The 18,273-nt window shown below is 32.8% G+C and overlaps 1 protein-coding gene and 1 pseudogene across 1 annotated transcript; one reads left to right on the top strand and one right to left on the bottom strand.

The window, feature by feature from the left end:
• Positions 1-636: 636 nt before the first annotated feature.
• On the top strand, positions 637-5,655 carry LOC137831023 (F-box protein At2g26850). Its single transcript, XM_068638506.2, has 6 exons — positions 637-790; positions 1,069-2,743; positions 2,894-2,973; positions 3,151-3,329; positions 3,742-3,816; positions 5,106-5,655. The coding sequence occupies exons 2-6, from the start codon at positions 2,069-2,071 to the stop codon at positions 5,291-5,293; spliced, it is 1,197 nt and encodes a 398-aa protein (XP_068494607.2). The 5' UTR covers positions 637-790; positions 1,069-2,068; the 3' UTR covers positions 5,294-5,655.
• A 9,602-nt stretch (positions 5,656-15,257) lies between these two features.
• LOC137833755 (U2 spliceosomal RNA) lies at positions 15,258-15,417 on the bottom strand (annotated as a pseudogene).
• Positions 15,418-18,273: the final 2,856 nt, after the last annotated feature.

The following is an 18,273-nucleotide window of genomic DNA, read 5'->3' on the forward strand; positions in this document are numbered from 1 at the left end:
GTTCTTTTAAAATGAAACCTGAATAACTAAATTTTCTATTTATATATCATTTTTATTTTAATAATAAAATATTCAGGTATCATTTAAAATATACCACTCGTATCTAAGGTTATTTTCTAGATCTTATATATAAGGAGGTAAAAAAAATTATGATTCCTCTTTGTTAGGTTATGTTCCCACAAGAAACCATATGGTTTTTATTTATAAAGAAAAAAATAGAAAGAAAAAGGAATTGGCTTTTCAATAAACTAAAATAAGCTTATTTACAAGTTTAAAATTATAAATATTTAGGTAAACTATATAAAAATTTATGAATAAGTTCATTTTAGTTTATGAAAAAAATTAATTTTATTTTTTTTTGTTATTTTTTCCTTCAAACTTACAGAAAAACTCGTCTAACCGTAATTAATTTGATAAGCGCAAACATAACTTTTTTGGAGGACTAATTTGTACTAATTTTTTATAAGATTAAAAAAACTAATTATCTGAAGTTAAGGATTAAAAAATCATGATTAAGCCTTTAACTCTTGTTAATAAAAGAATACAAAAATTCATCAAATTTTGAGAAACAAAAACATAATTAAACCATAGTTGTAGAAGTCCATAATAAGGTGTTATCTGAGAAGAAACGTGAATGAATGTGATGTTTTGATTAAACTGATGGCAATAGACACGGTTGCAGGGAGCAATGGTCGTGGAGGGGTAGTGTTACTGTCAGAGCTACCAACTGCTCTGCTCCTTACGTTATCCAATGACGGCTGTCTTTTTCCTTCCCACCCACTTGCAAATGGTGAGATTTTCAAAACACTATAATATCTACTAATTCCAATTCATCAATAAAACATTGTTTTTCTTTATTAATTTCGTCATAAACAAATTGAGTAATTGATTTCTATTGGATCACAGAATCTACAAGTAGAAATGTGTCTTCACATCCACAAATATATGTTACTTTAATTTAACCATAGCCGCCCATTGTTCTTTTTTATTTTTTTTGTAACATAAATGAATCATTCATTGTCTTATCCATTTTTTTACCCGTAAACTGTTTGCTAAATTGCCCCATAGACAAACAAGTACGAGGCTGGGATCCCTTGAATATAGAGCATAATTGGTATGTGGTGAGGTGAGGTGAAGAAGAATTTGTTGGGGCAAGGAGGTGGAGGAGAGGACCTACCCACCTACCCACCGCACAACACTACCCTTCCCTTCTTCAATATTCATCTCCACCATCAGTACCTTTTAATCAATCCTCTTCTGTTCATGTGCACACCACCCCGAGAATTGTTGTCCTGTGGCCTTGTTTCGTTTCCATTTTCTTGGGGTGTGTGTGGACCAATTACTGCGTCAATTGCAACTACCACGGATCTGTTCTAGGAACAAAATATTCCCATAACAGGATTGATTATTCAATTGCCCTAGAGATTCTTTAGATATGGGTCTTTGCATCTAGACTTATCTTCATCTTTGTTCCTTTTTTTTTCCTTTCATTCTTGTCTTGCCAATCCCATTTTCCAGGTGTCAAAAGCCTTGATACAGATCTTGGTGCCCCCACCTTATTTAGCTTCCTGGCTTCAACTCCTTCATAGGACCCATTACAATAGATTCAATCTTTCATTGAATGACAGCTGTTAACTTTGTATGTACGCCTGTGCTTCTTTTTGCCGTTAGAAGCCAATAAGAGGGAGAAAACTGTTTCATAGGCTTGTTTAATTTTTTCTTTCTTTCTTTGCTCTACATAGTATAACAGTGCTTCAAGCTTTCAAGTCAAGCCAATTTCCACCAAGGTTCGTCGGTGTGCGTGGTTGTGAATCTTGTTGAAACTTTGGGTTAGAAGGCCCACCATTGGGGTTTTGGTGGGGTTCTTTGAACCAAAATAAAACCCATCTTTAAAAGGTTTCTGAAGATTACCAACTTCAGTTTTGGTTAACTAGTGAGGTTTCTTCTTATAAGCTATTGCCTTTCCGCAATTGGCTTCTCCACTGACTCTATCTACAGTCTAGCCTCTCTCTCTCTCATCACATATGCCAAATTCAATTTTGACCCGTAAAAGACTTTCGATATTCTAATGCTACTTTACTTCATCACTTGCATCTCCTTCTTCTTGTTTTTAAAGTCCCTCCTTCTCAAACCTCTCCCATCATGGGCAACTGAGATGAGGTTGCTTCCCCTTTTGTTTTCTCAAGAGTTGTCTGTGAGAACAATCTCCAAGCTGTTCAGAAACCGCTTTTGGCTTGGATTTGTTTGTCAAATACCTGCAGGAATGTCTCTGGTGAGGAAGAGCCTGACTTCAAGAGTAGAGAATGTTGAGGAAAGCCATGACATGTCAGTGTTGGACTTGCCTGAGTTGGCCTTGGATTGCATTCTTGAGGGGCTACCTCCCTCTGCACTGTGCCAAATGATTGCCGTTTGCCGCTCCTTGAGGGAGAGGTGTGTGAGCGATCACCTTTGGGAGAGGCACATGAAGCAGAAGTGGGGTAGGGTTATTGGTTCTGCTGCTTACAGGGAGTGGAAGTGGCATGTTGCTTCCAAAAGGAGTGTTGGGGGTCCTAAACATGGAAGGCAGAGGGGCTTGATGAGATTTTTGTCTATTCGTTGGCCTTTGCAATGGACGAGACCAAAGGTTGATGCAAATAATAGCCCCAAGAAGAGGAGCTCTTTGCCTGTTGACTCAATTATGAACTGGTATCTTGCCATTGATTCTGGCAACTTTTGTTTCCCTGCTCAGGTCTATAACCGTGAGGTATGTAATATGTGAAAACCCTTTTGTTGTAATTTTCTATTGAAAACTTATACCTATCTTGCTAGCTACAAATAAAACCAGTTGCTTGAATTTCAATTATACACAGTGGGTTGTGTTTTATCTTAAGTTACATTTTTTCTGTTGGTGTAGAATGGTCATGTTGGATTCATGTTGTCTTGCTATGACGCTGAAATTAGCTATGATCCACGAACTGATACCTTCCAAGCCAGGTAATTGGCATGATTATAGGTGCTCGTGTAGTCTATGTATACATATGTTCACATTAGCTCCATTATCTTAGAGATTTGATTAGCAAGTTTGAAGATATTTTTAAGGAAGCATAAGAGGAAAATAAAATGAAATTTAGATCTGATAACGTAATTTTATTAATTTGTTGCTCACTACAGGTATCCTCCACATGGAAGAAGAGCAGATGCTAGAGAGTGTGGCATCCCATGGGAAAGGCTAAGAGCCCCTCCTATTGATGCTTCGCCACATGATCTTCATATCTCCGAATGTTTAAATGATTTGTATCCGGGTGATCATATAGAGATTCAGTGGAGGAGAAACAAAGAATTTCCCTATGGTTTGTTGCTTTCTTCAATATCTTGTGTTATTTATTTCTTTGTCTGGTAAAAGGTCTACCCTAAGAACCATTTAAGTTTTACTAAACATTGAAGAGAATAACTACATAGTGCAGGACCATGTCTATATTAACAGAGTCAACAAAAAGGGCAGTTGTGTCTACTGTCTTTTATATAAAAATGATCTCCAATTTTCTTAATTATTCATTTTCTTTATACCCTTATGATGGGATGTTGATAATTGAAAACTCATTTTCGAGTAATATTGACATATTCTAAGCTGTACCCTTAATCTTGTATACCTTGATTGACATCAGAGCTTTTGTATACTTCATATTAGAATTTAGAAGTATATACTGGATTTATAATAAGCTAAAACGAATTGCCGCATGACGAGATCCACCTTCATGGCAGGTTGGTGGTATGGTGTTGTAGGCCACTTGGAGTCATGCAATGGGAGTGAAAATTATTGCCGATGTCACAATAGTGGTGAGTTAATTTGAATTTCCTCTAGGATGATTGCTATTATCAATCATTGCTTTTTCTTGGTTATAATTTGTATCATCAATTTAGTCCATCATCTTTTCTTCCCTTTTAGCAAAATAGGATTATATTCTGGCTCCGAGTATGATTGATAATCTTGTCGATCAGTTGGGGAAAAAATGGTTGTAGGATATAGAAGGATGATGCTTAGGAATTTTGAAGACAGAAATTAAGTAATACATAAAGTTTGCTGGTTTATTGATTTTTAATATGTTTAGATTTTTACAATCTGCAATAATTATAATTATTATAATTGTGGATCTACATTGAAAAAAATTGACATTCATTTGTAGTTAGCGTAATTTGGCAGCCAGACCAGAGGTTTGGCTAGGTCTTTCTGGATTCTAATATATCTAAATATGGACCACCTGCTATGCTATTTGGTTGGTCCCCAAGACATTCCTGGTCAGTATGTCATCATTTCCACCAACACATTGATAATTTGTGTCTCAGTGGGTACATTTATGGCTAACTATGCTAAAGAACTAGATTCCTTTTGTAGGCTGTTTCATCTCTGTTAGGAAACTTTTTGCTTTGTGGGACTAACATGATTATTATAAACCAAACACTACTCCCTCTATCCCTATTTATAAGACCCTTTTAGAAAAAAAATTGTCCCATTTTATAAGACCCATATGTAGGGATTATTTTGAAACAAAAATACATGAGTTATAAAATTATCGTTTTTAACTAATTTTCTTGTAGAGTGTGAATTAGTTAAAAGGGTCTTATTGGGACGGAGAGAGTATTTTTTTTTCTGATCATGTTAAATATATAGATAGAATATACCATGACATCCTTATAAGGTATCGTTTGCGACATTTTATTTCACATTCCCTTCATAAACAATAGCACGCATTTTATGCTTATGTAAGAAAGTCAAGTAATACGGGGTTAGTTGCTTTGTGTTGATAAGGCCTATTTTGCTTGCCTTGAACTCTGAAGAATGAAATCCAACAAACTTATGCTTCGTTAAAATTTACCATTTGCCAAGAAAATCAAGTAATACCGGGTTAGTCTTTCACCTTTCAATTAATCATAATAATTGGATGAAAATTTTAAATTTGTAAAGGTTACAAACATTGAAAGTGCTAAAATGATGTTGAAGGGGTGGTCAATTTCCACTACTACAAGAGTCTAGGAATTGACATTTTATAATGTATCCTATCCGTGAGAGGGGTTTCTTGAGATTCAAACATTGCTTACTCAATGCTAACTGTGTTGGTTGGTTGCAGACACTGTGGTGCTAGAGTTCAATCATTACACTCCTGGCTCACGATGGAGGCAGACCACTGTCAGTAGGAAAGACCATAGGGAGGAGGGAAATGAGGCTGATGGATTTTATGGTGGAATAAGAAAGATTAAGTGTGAGGCTGAGATTGCCATTTGGAAACGCCTTTGGCCATCTGAAGTATTGGATTAGTAGGCACCGGATCTGATCAATTTCTCTTCAACTTAGCAAGATTTTATAGAAGCTTTGTCTCAGAAACTGAAGCATTGACTGGTTCTACTTTATACATGGCAATATACAACATGAAGTGGACTTTCAGATATTTATTTAGGCCAACCCGATTTCTTCTTCTGTCCTTTGTCTCATTTTTTAATCAGAAAATTTATGCATATTGATGTGGTTTCCCTCATTGTAAATTGCTCATTTACGCACAAATGTAGAATATTCATTCCACTATATATAGAATCTAGCTGATAATCTCAAATTAGTAACCTTTGAACTGATACTAATACAGCTTCCATCGCAATGAATGAAGTTAAGGCATTATTTATTTATATGCAGACAGTTCATTTACTATATTCATAAACAATGCTTTCTCCCTTTTGCCAATGAATTTTCTTATGATTTTTTATCCGTGTATACTTCCTCAGTGCCATTTTATATTAGCCATTTTCTGCCTAAGGTTAGCCGTATTTCCTATGTTGGGGCAATTATTTGTTGTCCTAAAACTGCTTTAAGAGACAATAATGGCATATAAAGTTGATTTGGCTAGCATGAAATGGAAGCTATGTTTTAGAAAGTTGATGTGGCTAGCATGAAATGGAAGCTATGTTTTATAAAAGTTGATGCGGCTAGACACATGAGAGCTGTATGTTACTGAGTCTGAGAGTACCTAAGTCTCTAATCTGAGCGCAGCCATATATATCTAAGAAATCTCCTTTGGTCCAACAGAAAATTTGATTTTGCTAAGCACATTCAAAAGGTTCATACAGGAGAAAACCAATCTCTAAATTCATTGGTATAATGAGCTTGCAATCAGAAAAGGCCATTCTTTCAATCCAATAGAAAGAATAGAGACAAGAATGAATCTAACTATAATATGCACCACTTAGTTAACTTATCCTATCATGACGTGGTTGAAGCAGAGGAAGAGCCTAGGCTTGTAGCATTTCAAAGTCCTTTTGATTATATTATATCAAGAGTGTATGGGTTTCAGGACATGTTTCCTTCAGAATGTTTCCTTCCTCTATTGCTACTAACTAGTATGCTTAGCATTTGATTTTCCCATGTGTGCATTCATTATCTTGATCCAAATTCCTGCACCTTAAAAAAAAATTCTAAATATACCCCTTTTCACTCTAGAATTGATATTTCGGGATGTAAAAAATATATTTCCAAATATCTATTTTGATATGAAAGGTGACCCTAGATATTTATGGGGTAGAAATAAATATTTCATTGCCTATTCACTTTAGCAAAACAAAACCTCTCTCATGTCCATCTTTCTTCGTGATCATAGCAAGTTGGGAAGATGAGCTCATAGGGCTCTTCGTGCAAAGTGTCAAAATGGACTTAAATATTGAGAATTGGACATTAAGCCTAATCAACTTTATAAAACTGACTTATAATGTGAGGTTTGCACTCATTTGTAAAGTATAAAATGTTCTAATCTCTAGTCGATGTGGGATCTACAACATCAAACCTCTGAGAGAACTTGACTAACCACATGTTCGAGACGAGTTGGATTAAAAAAATATAGTTTTATAAAGTGTGGGTTAAATTGAATCTAACTCACTTAATTTGCAAGTTAAACGGATTTGAGTCGAGTTGAGGTAAATTGATCTATATTATACCAATAACAAATCCTTATAATTTTTTTCTTCAATTTTTCATTATGATTATTGACTACTTTTAATTATGTAGGTTGACACTTTGGTTTTTTTAAGACTTGAATGATAGTTTAATAGTTTTTGAATGATTTAGATTTTTAATTATTTCTTTGTCCAATTATATAAGTTAACATTTTGATTTTTAGTTACTATCTTCATAATATATCACTTCATATGTGATTAATCTTTAGTAAAATAAATGAAAACCTTGATTATACTACTATAAAGATCTGGGTGGGTCGAGTCAATCTAATTTGATTGTGCATTAATAAATATATAAAATAAACTAGTTTAACTAAATCAACTTAAATGAGTCAATCTGCTTAACCTACAAACTTGTGATGAGTCGAGTCAGGATACCAAATTTCTAATTCACTAAGTGAGTCCAATTTAGGGGTGACACAACGGGTTAGTTCTACTCGTTTTGGCTTGACTTGCCATTGGTTCGCCAAAAGCAGGGTGGGGTGGGTTGACCCGCCAAGGTTATATGAGCTGAAATTGGAAACCGCCCCGCCATAGGGTGGATTGGCAGGCTGATAGGCTAGCCCGTCACTTTTAAAAAAAATCATTTTTTTTCCTTTTTGTAATTTTTTGTTTTGAATTTATTTATTTGATTATGGTAATTGATATCACTTTTTGGACAATAAAAATGCAAGAAAGAGCAATTAAATTGAATCAAGCTTTAATATTTTAATCAAAGAAGGTTTAATGCCTAACACAATAAAGTAAATATCAACAATACTTCAATGATTCAAATGAAGTATAAAAAATTAATGTAAATAAAGTTCTATATAAAACATTGACCACCACAAATTTTAATTCCAAAAGCATAAGATTCCTTTCTAAAACTGTCAAAACTAAAGAAGGGTGAGTTGGCCGGCAAGCTCGCCCCGCCCCGCCTGTGGTCTACCGGATCTGGTCCACTTCATCATCCCTAGTCAGTCAGATTGAGTCGACTAGTGTTTAATTCAATCCATGGTAAATCAACTTGTGTAAGTTGGATTGACTCACTTTGATACTTGTATCTTTGTTTATCACTGTCTGATTGTGTGGCTTCATCTAGCTTCGATCATTTTGTTTAGCCTTTTAATGATCATCTTTCATTAGTGGTTTCTTTATCCCAAATTATTAAGATCGAAGCATATATTTTTTTATTTACTTGAGTAACCCAACATCCAAGGAAGATGAGGACTACGTGTCTTGGAGAAAACAATGATCAGATTTGGTCTAGCAATCCCTTAATGGGGAACTTTTGCCTGCACCCCATAATTTCTTTTTGCACCCTCATGATTATGTAAATCCTAAAAGTACCCTTTTGAATACATGCTCTTTGGACTATGTAATCTAAACTATAATAATTGAATTTTATGCATTTTGGATTATACAATCTAGAATGTAAAATTATATTCTATAATACAAAATTATATTATGGAATATAATTTTGCATTCTAGATTGTACAATCCAAAATGTTTTCTAAATTTATGAATATGTTCTAGATTGTACAATCCGAAATACATTTAAAAAAAACACATATTGCATTCTACAATCCAAAAACTAATTATGGATTTAAAAATTCTTCTAGATTGTATTGTATAACATGATACATTTCAGATTGTACAATCTGGAAGGTACAATCTAGAAAGTACAATTTGAGTACAAAAATATTGTTTCTCCATTTATTGTGCTTGTGTGTGAGATTTCTTGTCAGATCAACATTGTCCTCCTAAGAACTATTGAATGTTCAATTGGTTCCAAAAGGGGGGAGAGGTTGAATGGAGTCCACACTCAATTCTTGAAATACTAACCAACAAAAACCAGTAAACAAACAAGAAGTACAAAGAGAGATACACAAAGATTTATACTGATTCACCCACCAACATGGGCTACGTCCAGTCCCCTTAAGAAACTCACTTAAGAGCCTTTCATTATCAAGTATTCTACAACTCTTCAAGTCAGCATTATTCTACACCTCTGCAGCTTACTGATGACTCTTTATCGCAAGTGCACCGCGGTGTCAGAAGTAATAATTGTCCCTAAGGAAGGATATCGATCCCACAAGGAATGGTGAATTATCAAATACAATAATCGCTAAATATAAAATAGAACAATTAAAAAGAGTGTTGAAGGGATTGTGTTGGTAATGATTAATCAGAAAACAGACAAAAAATTAGTTACTTCAACTTGGAAAATAGGGATTAAGTTTCATCTCTCTCACTCTCATGTATTTTGATTAACATGTTAATATTAAGTTCTTTGATTAAAATTGATGTCCATATAAAAGTCATTTATATCGATTCCTCGCATATAAAATCCCTAAGAATGTTCCCTAACTATCGATCTCTAACATAATTATAAGAGCAACTTAGAATAAAGCTTAGAAGTTAATAGCAATTAACATTTAAAGTCTATTCCTAGCACTCAAATATGTTAAGTATTGTTGTTTAGGTAAGAACCCTAAAAATACTTTCTAATTTAAGATTCTTAATTTATCGCGGAAATTTAGAAGTAAAACAACAATACCAATAATCAATCAAGAACTGAATATTAATATATAAGATATCACCTCAATACATAATAGTTCGAGCAAATTACTCCCAATCCCAAAGGGTAGAGTTAGTCACCCATACTTCTAGCACCTTTCATTCTCCCAATTGGGTTACAATTCACTAAATGGTGTTTTCCTCTCAATCTCGCACACTAAGGTTGAACCTCTAGCCCCTATTTAAACTAATTTTCTAGGGTTAGGTCGCTTCCTATGTCGCGCTAATGGGCTAAGTGATAAAACATAAAATAACCCAATATGTCTGACGCATTCTCGCTCAAGCGAGGAATTCTTGCTTGAGCAAGAAAGGCGTCGATTTTCGAAAACTATCCTGCAGGATTCTCACTCAAGCGAGAATATCTCGCTCAAGCGAGATACTCTTGTTGCAACATTAGCTTTTTCGACATTTTTCTCCATTCTGAGACCTTCCATCTTTATCTTTTTAGCTCAAATCATTACTCTTTAATCCAAATTTCCAATCTTCCCTAAAAACCTGCAATTAACACCAAATTTGGGAATAAAATGTTCTTATTCAAATAAAGATCATAAAAATGTAAAAAGGTATAAATTCATAAATTATGGATTATTTTATATGTAAATTAGCAATAAATTCTCATAAATGCCTATATTTTAATATGAAATATTACTGAAATTAGACACTTATCAGTTACAAGTATTCTCAACCACTTAAGGTTGACATAGTATTCTCAACCTCTATAGGTTCATCAAGTATTCTAACATTTCCAAGTACACCAAGTATTCTAACCTCTCAAAGTACATCATGTATTCTAACCTCTCTAAGCACACAAATATTCTAACCTCTTCAGGTACATTCTCAATCAACCCCTAAGATTAAGGACCTGTCAATACATTGAGAATAATGAAAGCTCACAAGGTATGCTTCACGATGTGAAGGATTTATAGTGATTTACCGCACTACCCAATTCTCATAGGTTGCTCTCTACTAGCGGATATGAAATTCTATGCACAATTTTTAAACACAATTGTTCACAAGTATTCGTGAACAATATAATTTTTAATTTAGATCATAAGTATCACCGAAACATTATCTTTAAATATTTGTGAATTATTTAAAAATTTTGTTCTCAGATATTTCATCGTTAATTCTTTGTTCATAAAAATTCCAATGTTTATATTAATTCAAAACTCTAAAGCATAAATAATTTTAACTTGGATATTATATCAATAATCATATTTAAAAAACATTGATATAGAAACAATTTAACCTTTTTTTTTAAAAAAACCTTGAAAAATGTTATACTGTTCATTCAAATATTTTCTAAAGCATTTAATCAGTTAATCTTATTTGAGAAATAATGTTCTCAATAATAAGATTTAAAAAACATGAGTAATGTCATAAAAATGTAGAGATTAAGTATGGATACTTCCATCTTATCGTGTTCCGTTTGATGCACTGGTCCTATTTATTTATTTTATTTATCTCTAGTTACGCAATGATACTATTTATTTATTTAATTTATCTTACGCATTGGTTTTATTTTATTTATCTTCAGTCATGCATTAGTCCTATTTATTTATTTTATTTATCTCCAATTCTGCCCTAGTTCTATTTATTTATCTCTAATTACACACTCATCCTATTTATTTATTTAATTTATCTCTAGTTACGCAATAGTCTTATTTATTTTCCTTTCATTATGCACTGGTCCTATTTATTTATCTTCATTTACGCATGGATCCTATTTATTTATTTATTTTATTTATCCTCTAGTTACTCACTGATCTTATTTATTTATTTATTTATTTTATCTTTAGTTACACACTAGTCTTATTTATTTATTTAGTTTGACTCCAATTACGCATTGGACATATTTATTTATTTAATTTATCTTCAATTACACATTGGTCCTATTTATTTATTTTATTTATCCCTAGTTATGCATTTTTTTTATTTATTTATTTTATTTATCTCCACTTACACTAGTGCTATTTATTTATTTATTTTATTTATCTCTAATTAATCAATGGTCCTACTTATTTAATTTATTTCTCTCGAGTTATTGGTCCTTTTTATTTACTTTATTTATATCTAGTTACGCACTACTTCTATTTATTTTATTTATCCCTAATTGCACACTAATCTTATTTATTTATTTTATTTATCTCCAGTTATGCACTGATCCTATTTATTAGATTATATTTTTGTTATTTTATTATAATATGTTGGTTCATATCTAAATTGTACCGATCAGTACCGGACGAGTCGTGTCACTTAGCCTCATGATCGACTGACCGGTTGAAGACATATTTAAAGTACTTACAATAAATAACAAATAAGGCAGTTGCAAGAACTCTCTGAAAATATGGGACACATCCCACCAAATTCGGGTAACGTCCCGAGAAATCAGGGAACCTTCCTAAAAATAAGCTAACACTGATATATGATAGATTTGATCCATTACAACAGATGGTTCATGATTAAACACTATAAATAAACCTTCTACAGAGGTGTAAGGTACACTTTTAGTCAATTCTTAATATACACTCTATACACTGAGTACTTACTTGATCATCGGAATACCTTTTGCAGGTCAACCTGATCGAGCACCAACAATTAAGGAAGGAGATCTAAGAGTAAAGAGAAATAGAGCAATCAAACGACCGACACGTCAGCAATTGTAGAATCAAATTCTAGTATTCTTTTTACCCACTTTGTCTATACAAGTACATAAATATTTAAGATTCTTTATTTATGTATTTTTATATTATTTGAAATATAACCTTTTTATAATTAAAAGAGTTGTTCAGGAAGATTTCAAGAGATCTCTTACCGAAGGTTGACTCATGAAGAATGTATAAAATATATGGATAATTCTATTGTACATAGTGAATGATTATAAAAAAATTGTAAAATGTTGACATATATCGATGATGTTATGTTATGATTAATCTTCTCTCTATGAAAATCTTATTAAAAAAAATTAACTCCCAAGTAAAATTTAATTTCCTATCCACAATCCCCTTGAATCACCACACATGCACAATATACTTAGAAGTCTTGGAATAAGGGAACCACCATTGACAATTAAATTAATCAGATCCTTTTTCAGACAACTAGAAGTCATTTTCATTGCATATTTTCCACCCACAACCCCCTTGAATCACCACATTTGCATAACAGACTTGTAGAACTGATGACACAAGGGAGCAACTCTAATTAAGCGATTGTTTAATGATTTCATGAAAAATACCATTTTACCAATTACTAGACTTAGTTAACTGCATTTCACAACTATATTAACCTCATTCTCTTATTACATGTGTAGCTGCCAATTTTCACTCACATTTGTCGCCTACAATCCCCTTAAACCACCATAAATAAACAAATGGCTTGTAAATGTTTTATAAATGTTTATAACACTTTAGGAAAATGAAAAAGTAGTATAATTGTTACAAAACTTAGATTTTAGAACACTTTTAATTTCTCTTTATCCTTATAATTGTGGTTTTGGTAATTTATATACTCATTTATGATGGTTTTGAAATTTAATTATGCAAGTACATAAATTATATATTGATTTAAAATTGTTAGACTATTTCTTTATAAATTGTGTTTGTGATGTGATATGAAGTTGGATAAATTATAATTAATCGTGTCTATATTAAGAAGTGGACTTTAAGTCTAACTCAACCCCATAAAACCGGATATGGATGAGGTTTGCACAATGTCCTAATTTCTAGTCGATGTGAAATCTCCAAGAATCTATGAATAGGTCTCTTTGATACTTGGTGGAATGCAAGTTAAATGTAGCCATAAATTTTCACAATAAAATACGTAATGCATAAATCAAAATAAATTCTCAAATAAATGCATATACTTACTCTAAAACAAAGCATAAGGTATACGCTGCTAAAAAGATTGGATATTCAAAAAGAAACTGCACATGCAATAACGGTTCTTTCGCTAACTGTAATCATATATGCATTTTAACGATGATTTTAACGGTTCTTTCGTTGAAAGTGGATCAAAATTTAAATAAATAAAATGATAAAGTAAATGATTATCATCGATTCTAGCATAAACAATCTTTTATTTGACTATAATTTCAAAATGAAAGTAGGAAGTTCTGTATGTAAACATGGAACCCATGCAAGGTTTGGAACTTTGATTACTCTTTTATGGTTTTAATAGCCACAAAAAGTAAAACTAATCTTAAAAAGATATTTTAAAACATAAATTGGTTATCAAATATTTGATAAACTAATAATTAAATGAAACTTGCAATGGTGTTTTTTAGTGATCAAAATAAAAAGTGAATTTTAACTCTAACTTAACATGTCTTCAAGTTAAGAATTGTATTTATTTATATTCAACTTGCGATTTTCAACACACTTCTATCGTTAAAGATGTCAAAGTTATCAACTCGTACATGAAATTAGACATTTATAGATTAGACATTTATAGGTGGTGTAATAGTTGGTGACACAGTAAACCCAATATACTTTTGTTAAGATAGACTTTCTAGATGATTGTGATTCTAATACTATCTTAATAAATAGACTTTAACCCAAATCAACTTTATAAAATCATATTTATGATGAAATTTATACTCATTTATATACCGCTATAAGGAGAAAAGGAAATATATATTACAATGATAGGAAAAACAGAATAGAACAGTGAATTCCCAGTATGACTTATCAATTCTGATCTGAGCAATGTAAGTCTACAATCCTGCATATCAATTCTACCTCTTATTAGCCTCCACTGATCGAAACTGCCACATCTTTTCCAATGTTATAGTTTATACATATTCTCAGTTGCTGCCATCTTCCACATGGGGTCGAACATAGAATTTGACATCTTTCTCCATGGACCCATAAATAACAATCTCACCCTCTTAACAACAACCATTGGAGCTCAGAGTTGCTACTGCGATTAGGAACACACTGTACTTATTATAAGAGAATCTTATAATATCTACACTGTTTCTTGACATGATCTTTGAGTGTTTGTCTTTGTCGTAACTGCCAAGAGGTCTTTTTCACACTTTGCTGATCGGGATAGAATGGCGTGTTACTTCCATGTTCAAATAAGTAAGATGCAGCAGCAGATGCAGAATAAATAAGTAATAGTGAACTGTGTCCACCTTATAAATATCAAATTATTTATAATCTTTTGATAGACTTGTACCTGGATGAACTATTATATGAAGTTCTTAGTACCTAAATGAACTTAATCTATAAACCTTAGTACGTGATTAGTATTTTGCAATCTTATTATGAGATTAGTCTACACAACCTCAAGCACACACCTTAAAAGAAGTTCATGTAATCATTCCAACACACTCCCTAAATCGTAGGCAGTTAGCTTAAACTGCTAATACTGTCTTTCTCTATGTGAAACTAATAATACCAACCATGGTGATTCTTACCATGAGGAGAAAGGCATATCCCAAAGGAAGGAAGAATACCCAGATAAAAAGAAAATATAAATACACTAGTCAATGTGGAACTTTTGGCTTTGGAATTTGACATTCTAAGTTTTAGATTAAGTTGCTGTAAAATAAATTTCCTTAACTTTTATTACTCATTAGTTCTTGAGACAGCAGGTGATCAAAATTAATTTTACATGAACTAAAGAATTTTGTTGTATGGGTAATTGAAGAGCTATTAAACAATTTAACTACACCGTGTAAAGTAAGGACCATGATGTATATAATTGAACTAATTTGGTTGGGACGCACCAGACCCTTGCAGAAGTGCAAAGCAAGAGTCTCAATAGCAAGCTACTGCATTGACCCTCCCTCAAAACATTAATTTAATATCATATGAACTATGTTCACATATCAGATATTAAACTGATAAGAACAAATACCACACTTGATGCTTTAGAAGGTATTAGTGTTCATCTTTTATGTTGTGAGCTTGCTTGTCTGAGTTCTGTCTAATGTGGGACTTTGTCACTTGAGTCAAATGCTCCCTAGAGAAAAATAACTATAGAATAAAATCAGCAATTGCATTTATATATTATTCTTCAAATCTGATACTGATAACATTATATCATTCTATAGTTTGCTTGAATGTATTTTCCATACAGTAAGTTTGGTTTTGAATGTTTCAAAATTGACAAGAGAGAGGGCCTTTGTAAACAAATCAGTAGCATCAGAAGCATAGCAGACTTAGGCTGCTGGTTTAGTATCTTAAAAAAAAAAGCAATTTGATAAGATTTGTTGATTTTTATGCTTTGAGATGTATATTGTCACTCATTTTGCTCTTGGATATGTCCCTTTATACAGTAAATTAAACTTTCAATATTCACCTGCTTGAATTCAAAGAGTGTAGATATGTACATGGAAAGTTTGAGTGAGTTTTGAGAGTGCAACCTCATCCTAACTGCAGAACATCTTATAGAATTGAGGCATCTCCTTGCTTTTCTCCTAAAACTATTAATTGCTTGAAGTAAGGCTTTTTTATGTGATTCCACTAACATGAAAGAGATATAATATGGACATGTTATGGATTCAACAAGAGTTGGAATATGATTAGGCACTTTTTAAGAATTAGATCAATGTTCTTAACATTCAAGAACTCACCAAAACACAAGTAACCAAGCCAAACTCTCATAGAAATCCATTTTGAACAACAAACCCATGGATAGAAACTCAAGAACACAACATATAACATTTATACCCATGGAGGACGTGACCAAAACAACAAGAACAACCAATTTGCACCGATTAAAATTGAATATAAGTGCAAAAAATGAAAGAGGACATCGTAAGGAAAAGATTGCACCGATTGAAAGTGAAAACAAACAAGTAGAACAAAAATGGGTAATTTGGAATGAAGGGGAAATGGACTTATGTGGATGAAGCTCTTGGAATGTGCACGCCACTTGAAGGATGGTTGGCTTCAAGATGAGTGTTGTTGCCGCCACTTGAGAGCCAAAGAATTCACTCAAGATAAGACTAGAAGAGAAGAAGACACGAGTCTCACTCACTCACCAAATTGGTAGAGGTTCTTTACTCCCAAAAATCAATTCTATTATTTCAAAGACCTAATCACCCCTTTTATAATAGAGAGGGCTGGTCACAAAGTACAAGAGAAGCTTTTGAAAGGTTACCTTCTAACTTCTTCTATTCTAGCACCTAAAGGAGTGTGAAGAGACAACTTTCTAGATTTTTCCTAAAACTAGCGCCTAAAGTGTTATACAATGGAGGTGTCTTTAAGGTTTCCCTTTTTAGCACATCCTTAAGCTATTCTATATTATTTACAAATTTATACAAAAGAAACTATAAAGAGAGATATTAATTGGAGCCCATTCTTGAATGCTTGTAGTCTTCTTGTTGGCTTTAGGCTTGGTCCTCTCTTTATTTAATTCTTCTTTAATTTTTTAGAAGACTAGAAGGAAGAACTTTAAATGCTTGGGTGGATGGTCTCTTCCTCCATTAGTGAAATCCTCTCTTACTTTATCTCCATCATGCTCCCCGAGTTGGAGAGAATTCGTCCACGAATTCTGAATCCCTGCATATAACAAAGTCAGTTTACTATCAAAATTAACAGTTGAATAAGAAAAAGGCAAACATGACTTAGAATTTGTAAGCAGTGGGAGTTCAGAAAAGGAGGTCCTATAGATAGACCAAGTTGGAAAAAATTGTTCGGGAATGATGATATTTTTTGGAAAAAGTCTTCTTAAATGGTGAAAACCATTAGGAGGTAAGAAAAAATCATCCCTAACATTCTTTAACCAAGATGGTGGTGAAGTAAGAACCTTTGGTAATGAAAAAGATAAGGAAGGAAAACACCTTGGAAGTGAAAGGATAAGACCCATGTCAACTTGGCCTTCTTTGTCTTTTTCATTTTTACTTGTGGTAGGTGGGTGAGTTAGGTCTTATTTTTCCTTGTTTATCTTTAAAGTTTGTTTTAGTGGACAATGAAGAGCTATGTGCCCAAACCTAAACATTTGAAACATTTCATTTTTGAAGTTTTGGTAGGTGACTTAGGAGTAGAAGGATTTGGAGTAGAAACTTTTTTTGGAGAAGTGGTTTGTTTGGAAAAATTGGAAGGAGAAATTCGAGTAGAAATTTTGTTTGCATCCTTCCTAGAAGATTTGTAGAAACCATCATCATGAGTATTTTTTAAAGTTGTTTTCAAAAGATATGATTCCACCTTGATGGCTATGCAAAACACTTTCTTTAAAGAGGAGTACTCATTTAATTCTACAAATTCTCTAATATCTTTTCTCAAACCACGTACAAACCATTTTATCTTTGACTCTTCATTAGCATGCATATTCATTTTAGTCAAAGTTGTTTCAAAATCTTTAAAGTATTCATCTACCATCCTATGTCCTTGAGGAAGCCTTTGGAACTTAAACAAGTGTTCCTTCCTAGAAGGAGGAACAAACTTTGCGCGCATACACTCTTTCAAATCATTCCAGGAAACCACGGGAGGTTTCTTGTTATATCCAATGTCCATTACAATACTATGCCACCATTCTTTGGCAAAATCTAAAAATTCTAAAGAGGCTATTTTCACCTTTTGGTCTTCATAGACTCCATAGGCTTTAAAAATTTGTTCACATTTAGCCTCTCAATCTAAATACACATTAGGATCACTATCACCACTAAAGCTAGGTACTTTTACAATTTGAAAATAAGGCAATATCACGTGTTGGCGCCATCTTCACGTTTATGTATTTTCCATTCTTCCTTTTTTTCAAAGCTCCCATAGGTGTTGGAACTCTTTAAAACAT

The sequence above is a fragment of the Phaseolus vulgaris genome, chromosome 6, assembly GCF_051622355.1.
Source record: "Phaseolus vulgaris cultivar YP4 chromosome 6, ASM5162235v1, whole genome shotgun sequence".
Lineage (NCBI taxonomy): Eukaryota > Viridiplantae > Streptophyta > Magnoliopsida > Fabales > Fabaceae > Phaseolus > Phaseolus vulgaris.

Excerpts from the sequence above, each read along its gene's own strand:
- LOC137831023 (XM_068638506.2), top strand. The coding sequence starts at position 2,069 with ATGCTACTTTACTTCATCACTTGCATCTCCTTCTTCTTGTTTTTAAAG. Across the intron at positions 2,744-2,893 it reads CTCAGGTCTATAACCGTGAG|AATGGTCATGTTGGATTCAT; the intron begins GTATGTAATATG and ends CTGTTGGTGTAG. Across the intron at positions 3,817-5,105 it reads TTGCCGATGTCACAATAGTG|ACACTGTGGTGCTAGAGTTC; the intron begins GTGAGTTAATTT and ends GGTTGGTTGCAG.